A 17,195-nucleotide genomic window follows, 5' to 3' on the forward strand; every position below is an offset into this window, starting at 1 on the left:
CTTTACTCAGTATCGGAGGTAGCACAATATGCTGTAATAATCTTTTCTGTGTTTTTGACCATCAGATGAAACGATAAGTCAGCAGACAGAGACGTTACTTGCAGGGTCACTGGCAAAAGCACTGTGCTGTATCCTTTTGAAAATGCTGAGAAATGGGTGGCTTTAAAGATGGAGTTTAGTTTATTCAAATGTTTATATACCGCTTTATAACCATAGTATAACAAAGCAGATTGGTGGCTTAGCAGATCGTGAGCGATGTGCATGGCAAGAGGAGAAAGCAGCGTGTAACAACTGGCTGACGGAAGAGCACACCAACATAAATAGGAGAAAGTACTCTTTCAGAGGAAGTGCAGTTAGGCTGTGGAATTCTTTTGCTGAAGGATATGGTCAACTTTAAGAGCAGGGATGAGGTTTAAAAAAGTTTCTGGAGCATGCATTTCAGACGTCCTAGAATAAAAACATTTTGGACAGAGCGAGTTTGATTCTTAGAGTAGCTGATGAGGCAAAAAGTTCATGTTACGCCACTGGGGATCTTGCTAGAATTCAGAGAAAAGGAAATTGAGCATTCATAGAGAAAACAGTAGTTGTGGGAAAAAATGTATTCTTCAAGCCTGGACACAAGAAGATCCGCAGGTGTACTAGTGTTGACAGAATAGAGTCATGTGTTGTTGGTGTTGGAGGCAAAAGGAGCAAAAGATACCCTCCAAATGAATGAAAACATTTCTAATATGGGATGCTTATTTGCAAGTCCTGTCCCCACTAGCTCAGAGCTTGGTGCTGAAACAGTGTAAGGACAAATAACGGCTGTCCACTAGGGAGACTAGCAGGATCTAGGCAAGATGGGAAGAGATATGTGAAGGGATTGGGGGGGGGGGGGGGTAGAGTACAGTGGAGCTATAAGAAACAAGGCTCTTTGCTCCCAGAGTATAAGGTAGGTAGTAGAGAGTATTGCTGTGACTGTCCAATTCACGATTTGAATCGATTTATCGATTTGTTTTGGACAAAAATTGGGAGTCTCGATTCGGGATTTCCCCACCTCCCTCCCTCCCGCTGTCACCCAAGCTACTCTCCTCTTTCCTCTACACATTAATTGATTTGTTTGCTTTATTTTTTGTCTACTAGATTGTAAGCTCTTTGAGCAGGGACTGTCTTTCTTCTATGTTTGTGCAGTGCTGCGTACGCTTTGTAGCGCTATAGAAATGCTAAATAGTAGTAGTAGTAGTAGTACTGTTTCCCTAACTGCTGCTACATAAGTACATAAGTAATGCCATACTGGGAAAAGACCAAGGGTCCATCGAGCCCAGCATCCTGTCCACGACAGCGGCCAATCCAGGCCAAGGGCACCTGGCAAGCTTCCCAAACGTACAAACATTCTATACATGTTATTCCTGGAATTGTGGATTTTTCCCAAGTCCATTTAGTAGCGGTTTATGGACTTGTCCTTTAGGAAACCGTCCAACCCCTTTTTAAACTCTGCTAAGCTAACCGCCTTCACCATTTTCTCCGGCAACGAATTCCAGAGTTTAATTACACGGGTGAAGAAAAATTTTCTCCGATTTGTTTTAAATTTACTACACTGTAGTTTCATCACATGCCCCCTAGTCCTAGTATTTTTGGAAAGCGTGAACAAAAGCTTCACATCCACCTGTTCCACTCCACTCATTATTTTATATACCTCTATCATGTCTCCCCTCAGCCGTCTCTTCTCCAAGCTGAATGGCCCTAGCCTCCTTAATCTTTCTTCATAGGGAAGTCGTCCCATCCCCACTATCATTTTAGTCGCCCTTGTCTGCATCTTTTCCAATTCTACTATATCTTTCACCCAAGCTGCTATCGCTTACCATAGCAGTGCCCGAGATCACTTTCACCGGCGATTCACATAGAGACATATTTTCAAAGCACTTAGCCTTCCAAAGTTCCATAGGTTTCTATGGAACTTTGGAAGGCTAAGTGCTTTGAAAATAAGCCCCTATAGCCTTCTGCCAGCATCAGGGCCTCTCCTCAGGCACGTCCCACCTCTGCGGAAAACAGGAAGTTGCATTAGAGTAGGTGGGACGCGCCTGAGAAGAGGCTCCGACGCTGGCAGAAGGCTGACTATGTGAATTGCTGGTGCTGGAGGGAGAACACTTCAGGGCAGTGAAAATGACCACACGGACGAAAGATGTAAGACTCGGGGGGGGGGGGGGGGGGGGGGTTGGAGAAGGGAGAAAGAGCTGCCCAAGGAGGTTTAATAGATGAGTGGAAGTGAACCTATCTAGTCCACTGTAAGCAAGGAAGCCAATTTGGTTAATCTGTTTCCACTCTCCTGCTCATTGCCTTCACTCAGAACAAAACAAGCAAACTTATGAGCTGCTGCATTCACATTGTCATTTTTTATAGTTGGTCCATCTGTAACAAGTCTAAAGCTGTTTCAGTTGGATAGGTAGTACCTTAAAAGGTGAAAGAGAAAATAAATAACAATTAAATATCACTAAAACAGCTTCAAAAATTATTGTAGCCGGTAGAAACCACAGTTATAAGCTCTGTTGGTTGTGCTCATTTTTCTTCACTGTTCTATACAATACAGATGTTCAGATTTCAGTGAGGATATTCTGTTTCCTGATGGGTTCATCTTAACTGTTGTAATCTTTCTTGGGAAGCTTGGTGTTTATAAAGATGATGGAATATATTGAAATTAAATGGAAGTAGAATTAAACTCTCCTTTCATTGGGGCACATGAAATCACATCACCTGTTTTGTAGAAGTTTACCTTTTAGATACACAAACAGATTATTCAGTTTTTGAACATGTTTCTGTTGCTGGACAAATTATAGCTGCAAGACGCAGTTGTCTGAAGCCATCCAAAGTGGACAAAATGATTTTTCTTAAACACTGGAAGATGTAGGACTTGACCAAACTTCACTTTTCGCATGATGTAACACAGCATAGCATGCTCACATTAAAGTTTGCCTTTGTTCAATTGCTGCTGCCTGTTTTTTTTTTTTTACCTTTGTGTTGTAATATTAGCATGTGGGCCTCACTATTTCAATCTAGTAAAATTTATTTATTAGGATTTATTTACTGCCTTTTTGAAGGAATTCACTGAAGGCAGTGTACAGTAAGAATAGATCAAACATGAGCAATAGACAATTACAGCAGTAAAAATATTCAAAAACAATACAAAGTATGGCATGATATACTATTTACAATGCCAACACAGTATGTAATAGAACATTATAGGTGATAGCGAAGGGTAAAGCAAAGATGTAACATATAGAAGGGTAAGAAAGTAGAAAGAGTTAGAAAGTAAGGTGATTGATTTGAAGAAAGTTGCACATGAGGTCAGAGAAATGGTTAAATGTTATGTCAGCAAGGGTAGGAGTGGATCGAAAACCCAATTTTTTTGAAAAAATAGAATCGGACAGCACTAGTAGAGAGAAGGGGGGGGGGGTTGTAACTGTATAATGTAACACAGACAGAAAATGTGTGGAACAAAGTTTGTATAATTAATGGTGAAATGTCTCTCTATGTCAGGTGTTCAGCACTGTGTGCGTCTGGTAGCACTATACAAATGTTAATAATAATAATGAAATGTTAATCAAGAGATGTTTAACAACAAGTTTCTGCAGGATAGGTCCACTGGCACATCTTAACTGGACAGCCACAGGGATTTGAAAGATCTTTCGGTTACTTCCAAGTGATCCAGATTGGCCACCATTGGAGACAGAATGCCGGATTTAATGGACCATTGGTCTGACCCAGTATGTCTCATGTTCTGCCTGACCCCAGGTTCTGCAGTGCCCAAAACAGCCAGGATAAGGGATTAGAATGGTGAGAGGAAGGAGGGAACCCAACATAGCTGTGAAGACTCAGGGTTCAAGACTTCTTATTGGGACCAGTTAAGACTGGAGAGGAAACAGACTGGCCAGAATGGGAAATTCCTGAAGAACGTCTTCCCCCCTCCCAAATTTTTTTACCATCCCAGTATGTTCTGTGGGACTTAGCTTTGCAACGTGTGATGTCTTTGCTGTCCTTAGACAGCACACCATCGATTTATTCCTCTGCTCATTGTCTGTATTTGCCAAAAATTGTCTTTATTTTTGTGAAATGTAAATGTTATTAGTTGCAGTGACGTATTCCAAGACATAATGCAGATTTCCTGAACACTGTGTAACAGATATTCACAGGATGAACAAAGAGCTAAAAGGTGACTTTGCTTCTTTGTCTATGATGCAAATGTAAAAATCTTGTTTGGGAATGGCAGTGAGTACAAAATGCAAATAAACTTATGTCCCAATCCCTCCATACTACCCATAAAACCTGTAGCAGCTATATACAGTAGGGAAAAGTTTACAGAAAAAGCTAGCATGGATCAGTGAGAGGTTTTGCTGATCATCTCTATTTTTTGTGCAGCTGGCCAAGAAATGAAGTCGAAAATTTTGGTAGGTGTTTCTGTATTAATCCCTTTTGTGGTCCTTGTCCTCTGAAGCTCGGATTTTAAGCTGTTGCATAACACATTGACACAGGGATGTGTTGGGTTTTATTTGCAGGTCATAAAAGCAGCTGATGATAGTGCATTACAGTACATGAATTTCATGAATGCCATCTTTGCGGCACAAAAGCAGGTAGGGGACGGGGAGGGATGCAAGGGCTTCTGTTTACAGTTAACAGTGCACTTAATCCTCGGTCAGAGTAAATGCAAGGATACAAGTTAATATACTGGTGGTTGGGAGGCGGGGATAGGGCTGGGCAGACTTGTACGGTCTGTGCCAGAGCCGGTGGTGGGAAGCGGGACTGGTGGTTGGGAGGCGGGGATAGTGCTGGACAGACTTGTACGGTCTGTGCCAGAGCCGGGGTTGGGAGGCAGGGCTGGGGAGGTGAGGATAGTGCTGGGCAGACTTGTACGGTCTGTGCCAGAGCCGGTGGTGGGAAGCGGGACTGGTGGTTGGGAGGCGGGGATAGTGCTGGACAGACTTGTACGGTCTGTGCCAGAGCCGGGGTTGGGAGGCAGGGCTGGGGAGGTGAGGATAGTGCTGGGCAGACTTATACGGTCTGTGCCTGTGCCAGAGCCGGTGGTTGGGAGGTGGGGATAGTGCGGGGCAGACTTATGCGGTCTGTGCCCTGAAGAGCACAGGTAAAAATCAAAGTAGGGTATACACAAAAAGCAGCAAATATGAGTTATCTTGTTGGGCAGACTGGATGGACCGTGCAGGTCTTTTTCTGCCGTCATCTACTATGTTACTATGTTATTACCTCTTACATATTCGCCAGGCATAGCTTAAATGTGATTTATATGATTCTTGCAAACTGGAGTTGGGGATGGCTTCTTTAGGAGAAAAGATCAGACTGCCATTTATAAACAGTTATAGTAATAAGGTACAGTATAAGTTGGGATGCCAGGTAGTCATAAGGTGGAACTTTGTAAATACCTTGTGCTGATTTCTATTTTTTTTTTATTTTTTTACCTTTTTGTTTTGCTATCTTGAGATTGTGGCTAATCATCCTGCTGGGGGTGGGGGGGTTGGGTGTTTTTGCAGGGGAGGAGAATGTGCCCGGAATAGGGGGGATGTGCAAGGGAGGGGACTGTGCTGGGGTTTGGGAGGGTGTGTGCAAGGTAGGGTGCTTTGCTGGAGTAGAGGGGAGGAAGATGGGGTGCGGGGACTGTGCCAGAGAGGGTGTATGTGTGTGCAGGGGAGGGGACTGTTCCTTGAACTGTAACAGTGTCCCCAGAGATATATATATTTTTTGTTACATTTGTACCCCGCGCTTTCCCACTCATGGCAGGCTCAATGCGGCTTACATGGGACAATGGAGGGTTAAGTGACTTGCCCAGAGTCACAAGGAGCTGCCTGTGCCTGAAGTGGGATTCGAACTCAGTTCCTCAGTTCCCCAGGACCAAAGTCCACCACCCTAACCACCACTCCTCCACTGTTGCTACTATGTGGCCGCGCAGGCTTCTGCTTCTGTGAGTCTGACGTCCTGCACGTACGTGCAGGACGTCAGACTCACAGAAACAGAAGCCTGCGCAGCCTTCTTCATGGAATGTTGCTAGTGGAATAGCAACATTCCATGTAGAATCTCCAATAGTAGCAACATTCCATGTAGAATCTCCAATAGTATCTATTTTATTTTTGTTACATTTGTACCCCGCGCTTTCCCACTCATGGCAGGCTCAATGCGGCTTACATGGGGCAATGGAGGGTTAAGTGACTTGCCAAGAGTCACAAGGAGCTGCCTGTGCCTGAAGTGGGAATCAAACTCAGTTCCTCAGGACCAAAGTCCACCACCCTAACCACTAGGCCACTCCTCCACTGTTGCTACTATTTGAGATTCTACATGGATCACCAATGTGGCCACGCAGGCTTCTGCTTCTGTGAGTCTGACGTCCTGCACGTACGTGCAGGACGTCAGACTCACAGAAACAGAAGCCTGCGCAGCCTTCTACATGGAATGTTGCTAGTGGAATAGCAACATTCCATGTAGAATCTCCAATAGTAGCAACATTCCATGTAGAATCTCCACTAGTATCTATTTTATTTTTGTTACATTTGTACCCTGCGCTTTCCCACTCATGGCAGGCTCAATGTGGCTTACATGGGGCAATGGAGGGTTAAGTGACTTGCCCAGAGTCACAAGGAGCTGCCTGTGCCTGAAGTGGGAATCGAACTCAGTTCCTCAGTTCCCCAGGACCAAAGTCCACCACCCTAACCACTAGGCCACTCCTCATATGTTCCAGTTTGCACAGTGCCATCAGAGTGTTTCTCTTAAAAATTCTTGAGGTGGCATATTCCATAATATATACTTCCTTGTGCTGCTGTTATAAAACATTTATGCTTATTAAGCAAAAATAAAAAATATAAGATAAGGAGTGACTTGCTTCCTAACATCTGAGTACCCATCGCCCTGTACTTGGAGGGACAGTGCGCTCTGGATCTGGTAGGATCTGGGTGCTGATGTTTTCTTTTGTATCACTGTTCTCCTGCTCGTGAATCCTCGTCCGACACTTTGCTCTTATTTGTTTCAGAACGTTTTGATTGACGCCTGTGTCTTAGATTCGGAGTCGGGACTCCTGCAGCAGGTGAAACATTTGAAAATGGGACAAACCCTTAGCACTGGTGTAGGAGATTAGGCTTGAATGGGGAGGGGTGGGGGGGGGGGGGCAGCAGATCTTGGCCACATCATGGTGGTGACACCTTCTGAGCTCTAGGCAGATTTAGGAACATACTGACTAAACCGCACTAAGCAGCTAGAGCAGGTGTTGGCAAGCAGTAGCTGTTAATGTGGACTCATGCTAAAACTCCTGTGTTTGCTGCTTAGAAGTGAGATCCAGACATGTTGTGGGTGGAGCTGGGGTATAGCTGGCACTGACCACTAGCACACAGGGTGGTACTATGTGCGGACAGTCACAACTGACTCAGGAGGCTGCTTTACTTGCATCTGCATTAACAGCAGTCTGGGGAAAAATCCCTCTGCTACTCCGACCCTCCCCATTGGGACATACTCAGACGTTCCCTGGTAGTCTAGTGGGGCAGGATGGGAGTAGTGTTCCTCTGCTCCCACTTCATAGTTGCTCCTGGTTTAAAATGGCACGTTTGACCCCTGGCATTAATCTTGTGGTAATTCTGATAGGGGTCATCCTGCCATGGACAACTGCTCCTTATATGGCAGGATGACCCTTAGTGGTAGTACCATGAGACTGCTACTAAGGATCACCGGTGTCATTTTGAACCCTAGGGGCTAGTGTGTATTGAGGGAGGGGGAGATGCTTCTGCCCTGCTCTTCTAGATTACTAGGGACTGTGGAAGAACGAGAGGAGAGTGGTTGAGTCCCGGAGAAGGTTGAAGAATGGGGGTGATGATCTGTGGAGGGAGTTACTCTCTGGGGAGGGATTTTTTTTTTTATTTGGGGGGGGGGGGCTCACTTATAGGAACAGATGCTTTTTGGGTGTGGGTGCTGATTGGATGGGAGGGGGAGCCCGCAAGTGGTTTTTTTAAACATACATTTGGGAGCACTAAGGCCTGTGCTCCTTGCCTCAATGCTAGCATGGTCATACCCACAATACCTGCCGAAGCACGGAAAACAGGCCCATGCGGTAAATGCCTGCTCTGTGTGGTAAGTGGAGAGTAGATGATGGATGCACTCCCTGAACAGGCTTTGCACTTAAAGTGCGGTTCATGGAAAGTCTTTCTGCACTTTAGTAAACAGGTCTTTTTAATTTGCTATTACCCTGCATCATTTTGCAAGGCATTTCCCCAGAGTAGAGCTTTGTTTTCTTGTCGTAGGCTTGTGACATCACGGGAGGCATATACCTCAAGGTGCCTCAGATGACGTCCCTTCTGCAATATTTACTGGTAAGAGTTCTATTCAGGTTAGTCAATTTTAAAATGTTTTTCACATTTTACGATATTGTGGCCATCACAGCTCATATTTACACAGAGATCTATGAGGAGCCAGATAGAAGAAGAGAGAGGGCTGGCATGGAGTGAAAGAAAAGTACCCGAGAGCATTTTGAGGGGGAAAGTGACTATCAGGAATGAGAGAGGAGAGGAGGGTGCTCACAAGGGAAAGTTTATTTCTTCTACTGGATGACTTTAAAACCACTTATATAGAACCTGGGAAGATCTGACTCACATTTAATAACTGTGCTCCGGTGTTACCAATTATACTGTAGAGGCAAATTCCAGTATAATGGGGTCTTGCAGAAGAGCGCATGATGGAAGCATGAGACAAAGGCACATTTCCCTTTCTCAGAGCAAGTGGAAGTCTACACAGGGAGACAGACAGTGAAAGCCATCAGGCAGTTGTAATTTTGCACCAGTTCAAACCAAAATTACACTTCCCTGACAGCGTTTCTTCTTTAGCCGTTTCTGCTTCCCTCTTGCTGTGGTGAAACATGCCTGAAAATGAATAAAGTTAGTGCTGTGGGCAGTGCTGCTCTAATTAGGATACAGAAGTAGTCAAATAATTTGAAGGTAGTATTAAATGGAGGGATCCATTCCAGTGGCGTAGCTACAGGGATCTAGGCACCCTCAAACTGGCTCCGGGGCCCCCAGTTTGGCTGGTGGGGGTCCCCAACCCTCGCCAGCTAAGGCGTCTGTCCCACGTATGCTCAGTTTCATTAAAACGAGCGTGCACAGCGCTGAAAGCAGGACAGTGCACTAGCAATGTAAGACCAGCATGGGACAAACGCTTTAGCTGGCAGGGGTTAGGGACAGCCAAGGTACCTTCCAGCGGGGGAGGGAGGAGCGGCGGTGGGGAGGCGGTACCTTCTAGTGGCGGTGGGGGAACAGCACTTGGGGGGGGGGGGCAGAGGTGACGGCAGCAGGGAGGCAGGCCAAAATATGCCCCCTCCCCACCTTAGGCGCTGCTCCCCCCCTCCCGTTGAGGTCTGGCTATGCCCCTGGTCCATTCTACCCAGCTACACTGTTGGTTTTCCCTTAGGAAATTTTATTTTTGGTTCATTTAGAAAGATGTGTGTCTACATATGGTATTATCGATTTCCAGGGTTTAATATGAAGAGAGAGTGGGAAATGGATGACGGCGCTTCACAAACAAACCATGGAACACGAAACAGTTACACAAACACTCTTTATTGATGAGAGCTAAGGACTGGACACGGCACCGGGTTTCGGCTAAACATGCCTGCCTCAGGAGTCTCGTGATGAAGGTGTCGTGTAAATGTTTAGTGCTGAAAGTACGATATGCCGAAGGAGGCGAGAATCAGCTGGTCTTTACAAAGACCTTTAAAAAGTGCCTTCTGAAAAATCCAAACGGGTGCGCTGTCAGCAAAGCGGCTGATCTAGAGTAAACTTACACTATAGTATGAACTCTAGATCAGCCGCATTGCTGACAGCACACCTGTTTGGATTTTTCAGAAGGCTCTTTTTAAAGGTCTTTGTAAAGACCAGCTGAATCTCGCCTCCTTCAGCATATCGTACTTTCAGCACTAAACATTTATATGATACCTTCACCACAAGACTCCTGAGGCACAAGCACATGTAGCCGAAACACGGTGCAATGTCGAGTCCTTAGCTATCATCAGTAGAGTGTTTGTGTAACTCTTATGCGTTCCATGATTTGTTTGTGAAGAGCCATCATCCACTTCTCACTCCCTCTTCTTCTTGTGCTCCATTGTGTGATTCTGGTGTTCTCCACTTCTGTGGACTTTGTGCAGGATTTAATATGTTCGTGCAGGAGCCTGGCAGTGTACTTTTTGTAGGTAATAAGTATTAAGGGCAATTCTATAAGGTGCGCCAAAAGGTACCAATAACACGTTATTTATAGAATAATAGCATTAACACGTGATTGCTACCAGTAATTGGCAGTTAGCGCGTCAGTATTAGGTTCTGTCCTATAAAATGGGCACTTAAGTCCTTTGGAGACTCTTTTACGAATTACTGTGGGACGTCCTGCGGTAGTTTTATGATTGTCTTACACTACCTATGTGCTAAAAAATAAAATTTATTTTTTAGTCTGGGGGCAGAGAGCGCGCATGTTCTGTTCTATTTGGTTTGTGCAACTACATTGCGACACGCTAACCTATTAGCTCATGGTTAGCACGTGGTAGGGGCTTACGCGCTAATGGGAAAATGACCACGTGGCCATTTTACCCCTGTGAGAAAAATGGCCTTAGCGCACAGGAATGGCCCGTGTAAGGATGCGCCAAGGCTACCTTTTCATGTCATTTACTTTCTATACCGTCTTTACCGACTAGCAGACCAAGGCGGTGTGCAGTCAAAAATTAGTTTATCTTGTTGGGCAGACTGGATGGACCGTTCAGGTCTTTTGTCTGCCATCATTTACTATGTTACTGTATATGTAGAATGAGAACGAAAAGGAACTTCAATATCAACTACAATAGATAAGACAAGCACTCAGTAAAGAAAAACAGATAGCTGGGGGAAAAGGCAAAAGAGAAAACTAGCGGCAGAAAACCCTGTGAATCGAGGAAAATAAATTCTCAATCTGTGGAGAAAGCAGACACAGCTTAGTGAAAGGGCCTCTTAGCGTGCAACTGCGTGGGAGTGTTAACGTGGGCGGTGCATTGCATGGTGCACTGAGGCACGCTGATTAAAACCTTCATTGAGTTGACATAACTGGCAGTGCCTATATTTTGGGGCGCCAGTGCCACCTTACGCCTATATTCTAGGCATGCCTAAGCGCCATTACAGAATTGGTGCTAAGCCCAGCATTTTGTAGCCACCAATTTATAGAAGTGGTACCATTGTGTTTATGATGGTGGTGCTGGCAGACTGCTCGGCCAAACCAGTAAACACTCGCTGCTCTGTACAAAGAGGACAGGCTTTGTTTGTGAATTTGTTCTGAGACACAGGAAGCATTGTGAAGTCACTCTTTTCATCTTTGTTTAACTTCAGTTCAGTATGAACAGTCATATCGGAGGATACTGAATGTCTTTGTGTATTGCAGTTTGTGCGTATGTTTCTCTCTTATTTATTTTTATTTTAACGAGATCTTTATTACATTAAACAAGGAAAAATTTGTACGTGTACTATGTACAGTTTGCTTAAGTAAAAACACAACTCAATCTCAAAGCTAATGAAACCTCTAGTATGTATAATTTTTATTATGAAATGTTTCTCTTAAACTTTGCAGTGGCTGGACCTAACTCTGCCAGACTTTGTGTGGTGGTAGGTCCTTGGGGGTTGGGGTGCAAAGTTATCACGTTTCCCATAAAAGCTTCAGTTCAGACTGCTCCCTGAATGCATCTATCTATAATGTCAAGCGTCTGCTGGTGGTTTTTTCCCCTCCAAAAATAGTTTCTAATGACATATGTTCCTGAAAATAGAATTATCTTCCCTCTAATCCCACGCAGAGATGGTGATGCTAGGAGAAGGGATCTGTACTTGTTCTTAACCTCTTGCTTTTTAATCCTCTACTGGTGATTATCTGCTCAAGGAGATGACTTAATTCTTTGGGTAGTGTGGCTTAACAGTAGTATTTTGTACCCTACAATTGCACCAGTGGAAGTGCAACTGATACAAGCATTGAAAAGAGAACATTCTTTTTCTTCCAGTGGGTGTTTCTTCCTGAGCCAGACCAGAGATCCCAGCTGATCCTTCCACCCCCAGTTCACGTCGACTACAGAGCTGCCTGCTTCTGCCACCGAAATCTCATTGAGATTGGTTATGTCTGTTCTGTTTGCTTGTCAAGTAAGAACACAGAGATACTTTGATTCTGTTTTTCTCCAATCGTGGGTCTCCGCTTTTAATCTAATAGCATTGTTTTTATTTTGCTTTCAGTATTTTGTAACTTCAGCCCTATTTGTACAACATGCGAGTAAGTGGTTTCTGTATTTTTCCTTTTAGACTTTGCATGGTAGACTTCAGTGAACTGAGCAGGTTAAACCTTATGCTCATTAACATACATATTTAATATTTTATTTTAGGACTGCCTTTAAGATTTCATTGCCTCCTGTTATGAAGTCTAAGAAGAAGAAGCTAAGACCAGCTTTGTAATGCCCTTGGAGAGTGCATATGAATGGACTTTTAGGAAAGAACCAGATGTTTCTCCAGAGCACTGTATTTGTCAGGAAAAGAACCAGATGTTTCAACAGTACACGTTACATGCTGGAAAAAGTCTTACAATAAAAACAAAAGAGTGAGGACAAATATGGAGGAAATCCAAGAACCTTTATTGGTAATCAACTAACGACCCAACACGGCCGTGTTTCGGTATCAAAGCCTGCATCAGGAGTCAAACAAATCTTCTATGGTTGTCACTTGGTTAAAAAAACAAAAGAAAAGATGGTTGTCGGACTTCCTTAAAATGAAGAAGTTGAGAAATCGGCTATAAAGCGCCTCGATGGCAATACACAGAAATGACACTACCTGGCCCTTGAAGGTGAAGGTTCAAAACACCAGATACAAAAGTTGTGAAGGCCTCCTCTGTGCCATGTAAATTGGACCCAAAAACCCGTGAACCAATTTAGTTGAAGAATTTTGCACCAGGTATATAGTGGAAGGAACCCTTCATTGAAATAACATAATGCCCATTTTTAATTTCATGTAATCCGTCTGGTGGGCAGAATCCTTAAGGACTATGGAGAATGTACAAAGATTGGTAGCTAAAATCAGTCCTTTGCTTTTCTTTATTCTATGCCCAAACTTTCCCCATTTTATGGAACGTCAGTTTCTTTACCTCCTAAAGGAGTTCAGAAACAAGGGTCTGGTAGTTAAATCTGAGCAGCCTTTGTTTCATTTGGGTTATTTTTAGACCCTTGTTTGCACTGTTACTGTCAATAAGTATCATAAGTGTACAAACTTTGTAACAATTAGGTAATAAATGGCTGCATTAAAGGGGGCTTTTTGGATAATTCTCATAGAGGCCCTTTTACAGAGCTGCGGTAAGCCCAATGCGGGCTTACCACGGGCTAATCTGAAACTACAGCCAGTCCAACTTGGGCACCGCTAGTAGTTCCGGCCCCAGTATGTGCCATTTGCTGTGCTAGGGAAAATAGCTACTTTTCTAGTGTGCCACTAACTTGTAATTGGGCAGCGCCACACGCTATCCGGTTACCACCAGGTTAGCACAGGGGCACTTAACACCACCTCAGTGGGTGGCGTTGTGTTCCCCCCTCCCCCGCATGGCCATGCCATTTTTTGGTCTTTTTACCCGCTGTGATAAAAAGGGCTGCGTGTGGAAAATATAGCCCCCCGCCGCTAGCGCAGGGACCTTTTTATCGCAGTTTGGTAAAAGGACCCCATAGCCAGGTGCAGTTTTGGAGGATTTTCACTTCTTATTCTACTGCGAGGACTTTACATTTGCTATACTACCACAGTCATTTTACAAACCAGAGACTCCAATTAGGGCAGTGGTTTGCAGCCCAGTCCTCGGGACACACCTAGTCAGTCAGGTTTTCAGGATATCCACTATGAATATGCATGAGATAAATTTGCATACTCTACTTCAAATCTGTCTCATGCATATTCATTGTGGGTATCCTGAAAACTTTACTGGCTAGGTGTGTCCTGAGGATTGGTTTGAGAACCATTGCATTAGGGAAATATGTATTACGAGAAGTTTACCTAATAAAGTTGATAAAGTGCAGGTTCATTTTGCAAAACAAAAGAAAAAAACCCAAGCACAAAATGCCCCATAAAAGCACATTTTTGAGGGAAGGTGCTAATCTTATAATTAATTTGCTTGACTGTAAAACTGAAGAAAATGTATTTTGACATTCTTTTCAATGCTGGTTTATCAGTGCAATTAGTTGTAAATGGCTTTGCTGACTTTCTCCATAACAACTAGGGAAGGTTTTGTTTGAAAAAGAATGTTATAGCCTTTTTATATTTTAAAAAATGTTGGAAATAAATTATTTGCTTTTTAACCTGTTTGTGATATTATTTTCTCACTGCTGTGTGTTTTCCAAACTCCAAAAATCTCATTGCTGTAACACGTGTACATAAATATTGCCATACTGGGACAGACCGAAGGTCCATCAAGCCCGGCATCTTGTTTCCAACAGTGGCCAATCCAGGTTACAAGTACTACTACTACTTAACATTTCTAGAGCGCTACTAGGGTTACGCAGCGCTGTACAGTTTAACAAAGAAGGACAGTCCCTGCTCGAAGGAGCTTACAATCTAAAGGACGAAATGTCAAGTTGGGGCAGTCAAGATTTCCTGAATAGAGGTGTAGTGGTTAGGTGCCAAAGGCGACATTGAAGAGATGGGCTTTGAGCAAGGATTTGAAGATGGGCAGGGAGGGGCGTGGCGTATGGGCTCAGGGAGTTTATTCCAAGCATGGGGTGAGGTGAGGCAGAAAGGGCGGAGCCTGGAGTTGGCAAGATCCCACAACAGTACATTTTATGCTGCTTATCCTAGAAATAAGCAGTGGATTTTACTTTATAACCCCCTGACCACAGAAAGTCTGTTGGGAAGATCTTGGAGTCCATTTATCATTTAGGTCAGTGGTTCTCAAATCTATCCTGGAGGACCACCAGCTAGTCAGGATTTCAGGATATCCCTAAGGAATATGCAGGCGAGAGATTTGGATATAACGTAGGTGACAAGCATGCAAACCTCTTTCATGCATATTCCTTAGGGATATTCTGAAAACCCAACTGGCTGTTGGTCCCCCAGGACAGGTGTGAGAACCACTGATTAAAAAAATTATTATTGGGTTCTTTTATGTTGCAGAGTGGGGATGACCGTCTGCTTATCTGTAAAGCAGCCTTGCTGGGTAAAAAGAACATTTTAAAGGTTTGGACGGTTTCTGATTTCCCCTTCTTTCTGGACTTAGCATAGTCTTTTCCATCATGTTATGCTAATGGAGAAGCAGAAGGTGGGCTTGTCCTTTAAACACAAAAAGCACTTTTTGTCAATTTGGGATCCTTCCATACATTCCCTTTCTCCTAGAATTCGGACACTGATATTATTAGATTACTAGTAAAAAAGGCCCGTTTCTGACACAAATGAAACGGGCGCTATCAAGGTTTTCCTCAGAGTGTGTATGTTTTGGAGAGTGTATGTGAGAGTGACTGTGTGAGAGAGAGTGGAAGTGCGAGTGTGTATGTGAGAGTGAGTCTGGGTGCGAGTGTGTCTGTGAGTGTGTGTGTGAGAATGAGAGTGTTTCACACAGATACAGTGTGTGCGAGAGAGTGTGTGAACTCTCACACTGTGTCTCACATACGCACTTGCACACTCTCATTCTCACACACACTCTCACAGACACACTCGCACTCAGACTCTCTCACACACACTCTCACACACAGTCACTCTCACATACACTCTCTCAAACATACACACTCCGAGGAAAACCTTGCTAGCGCCCGTTTCATTTGTGTCAGAAACGGGCCTTTTTTACTAGTTACTTATAATTACCAGAGGTACTGATGTTAGATTTTGAAAGTCTGTTATAACTTTACAACTGATATCTGATGCTATGCTGGTGGGTGAGTAATTAAAGACTTTTAATTATCTCTAATTCATGTTGAAATTTTTGCCTGTAATATTTTGTAACATGTTTAGAGAATAGCAAACCAAATGCACAGCCTAGTACAGTACCCTTATGACCCTTCCCCCTCTCCCTCATCATTCCCCAAATGCAGCTCTTTCCAGTTAATGGAATTTATGTAGAAATGTGTCTTATAAACTCAAATGAAATTAATTGTATGTAATTTTAAGTCATAGAATTGTGATTACAAACCATCAGGAGCATGCTCTTGATTTCCCTGGATATGTCCTGTGTATATGATTTGAAAAAATGACCAAGCACACCTTCATAATACTGAATTTCAATCCATTTTATTGCAGGGCCAGTTGCATTATAAATACCTTTACAAGTTAGATCTTTTCATCCTGGTGATAGCCAGAAATGGGACTGTAATGCGGGTATCTTGGTGGTATGTAACAAAATCATTTTGAACTCAACATTATGAAGGTGTGCTCTCAGTTTCTGGTACAAGAGTATGGATGATTGATAAGCACTGGTCCAGAATTCAAAGTTTTCCTTCTGAATCATATTAGGATGTGGAGAGTTAATCTTCTTTTAAGGAATGTGTTTTTAAGACTGGCCATCTAGTACAGGCGTTTCTCATTTTGCTATTATATTTGGTTACGTGCCTAGAAAATGATGGTTTAGTAGTTAACCTATTCACATGTGTGTTAAAACAAATGTAAAACACATTTCTGTGTAAAACAGAATGATAAAACAGTGTTGCAGTACAAGAACAATCTACGTAAGTGAAATCATAAGGCTTGAAATACTACAGCCAATCGATTTATTAATTTGGTCAAATTTTCAGGTTCACACAGTCATGAAAATGTTTGTTTGGTGTTTTATGAAGAGCAATTCGAGAGGCTTAATGTGTAAAAGCCACAAGATGAAATAAACAGTTAACTTTCCACTGTATGACAGGAAGGATTTTTAAAGCTTGCTTGGGTTTTGCTAAAGCCAGTATTCCTGTGACATGGTGCCCGTGACCTTTTAAGGAGCCGGGCACAGTATGGTAAGAACATGTTTTATACAGTAACAAATTATTTTATGCTCAGCTGCTTTATGCATGGCCTTTTGTCAACAAGCAAATTCGGGGTAGCCCTCAGTAATGGGCTCTCTTATTAAATTGAGGCCTATGTGAACAACCCTATCTATTCTCTCCCTCTGTTAATTTAAAGCATGGTCTCAAAGTCTTTCCAAATTTTAGAGATGGGGTTTAGCATTCCTATTGTTTGACCAGTATTTGCAAATATGCTTGA

The 17,195-nt window shown here is 43.3% G+C and overlaps 1 protein-coding gene across 2 annotated transcripts in view; it reads left to right on the plus strand.

Moving 5' to 3' along the window:
- The window catches only part of GTF2H3 (general transcription factor IIH subunit 3), a 35,280-nt gene extending 21,721 nt beyond the window's left edge, over positions 1–13,559 (plus strand). The window contains exons 5-13 of one of the 2 annotated variants that reach the window (XM_030219867.1): positions 66–128; positions 4,157–4,186; positions 4,393–4,421; positions 4,530–4,604; positions 7,004–7,057; positions 8,262–8,330; positions 12,014–12,149; positions 12,240–12,276; positions 12,386–13,559. In XM_030219867.1, the coding sequence (XP_030075727.1) occupies positions 66–128; positions 4,157–4,186; positions 4,393–4,421; positions 4,530–4,604; positions 7,004–7,057; positions 8,262–8,330; positions 12,014–12,149; positions 12,240–12,276; positions 12,386–12,455 (563 nt within the window). In that variant the 3' untranslated portion in view covers positions 12,456–13,559. The remainder of the gene's footprint in view (positions 1–65; positions 129–4,156; positions 4,187–4,392; positions 4,422–4,529; positions 4,605–7,003; positions 7,058–8,261; positions 8,331–12,013; positions 12,150–12,239; positions 12,277–12,385) is intronic. The other variant, XM_030219868.1, reaches the window with a different exon arrangement.
- Positions 13,560–17,195: the final 3,636 nt, after the last annotated feature.

This window comes from Microcaecilia unicolor, chromosome 11 (assembly GCF_901765095.1).
Source record: "Microcaecilia unicolor chromosome 11, aMicUni1.1, whole genome shotgun sequence".
NCBI classification, from domain to species: Eukaryota; Metazoa; Chordata; class Amphibia; order Gymnophiona; family Siphonopidae; genus Microcaecilia; species Microcaecilia unicolor.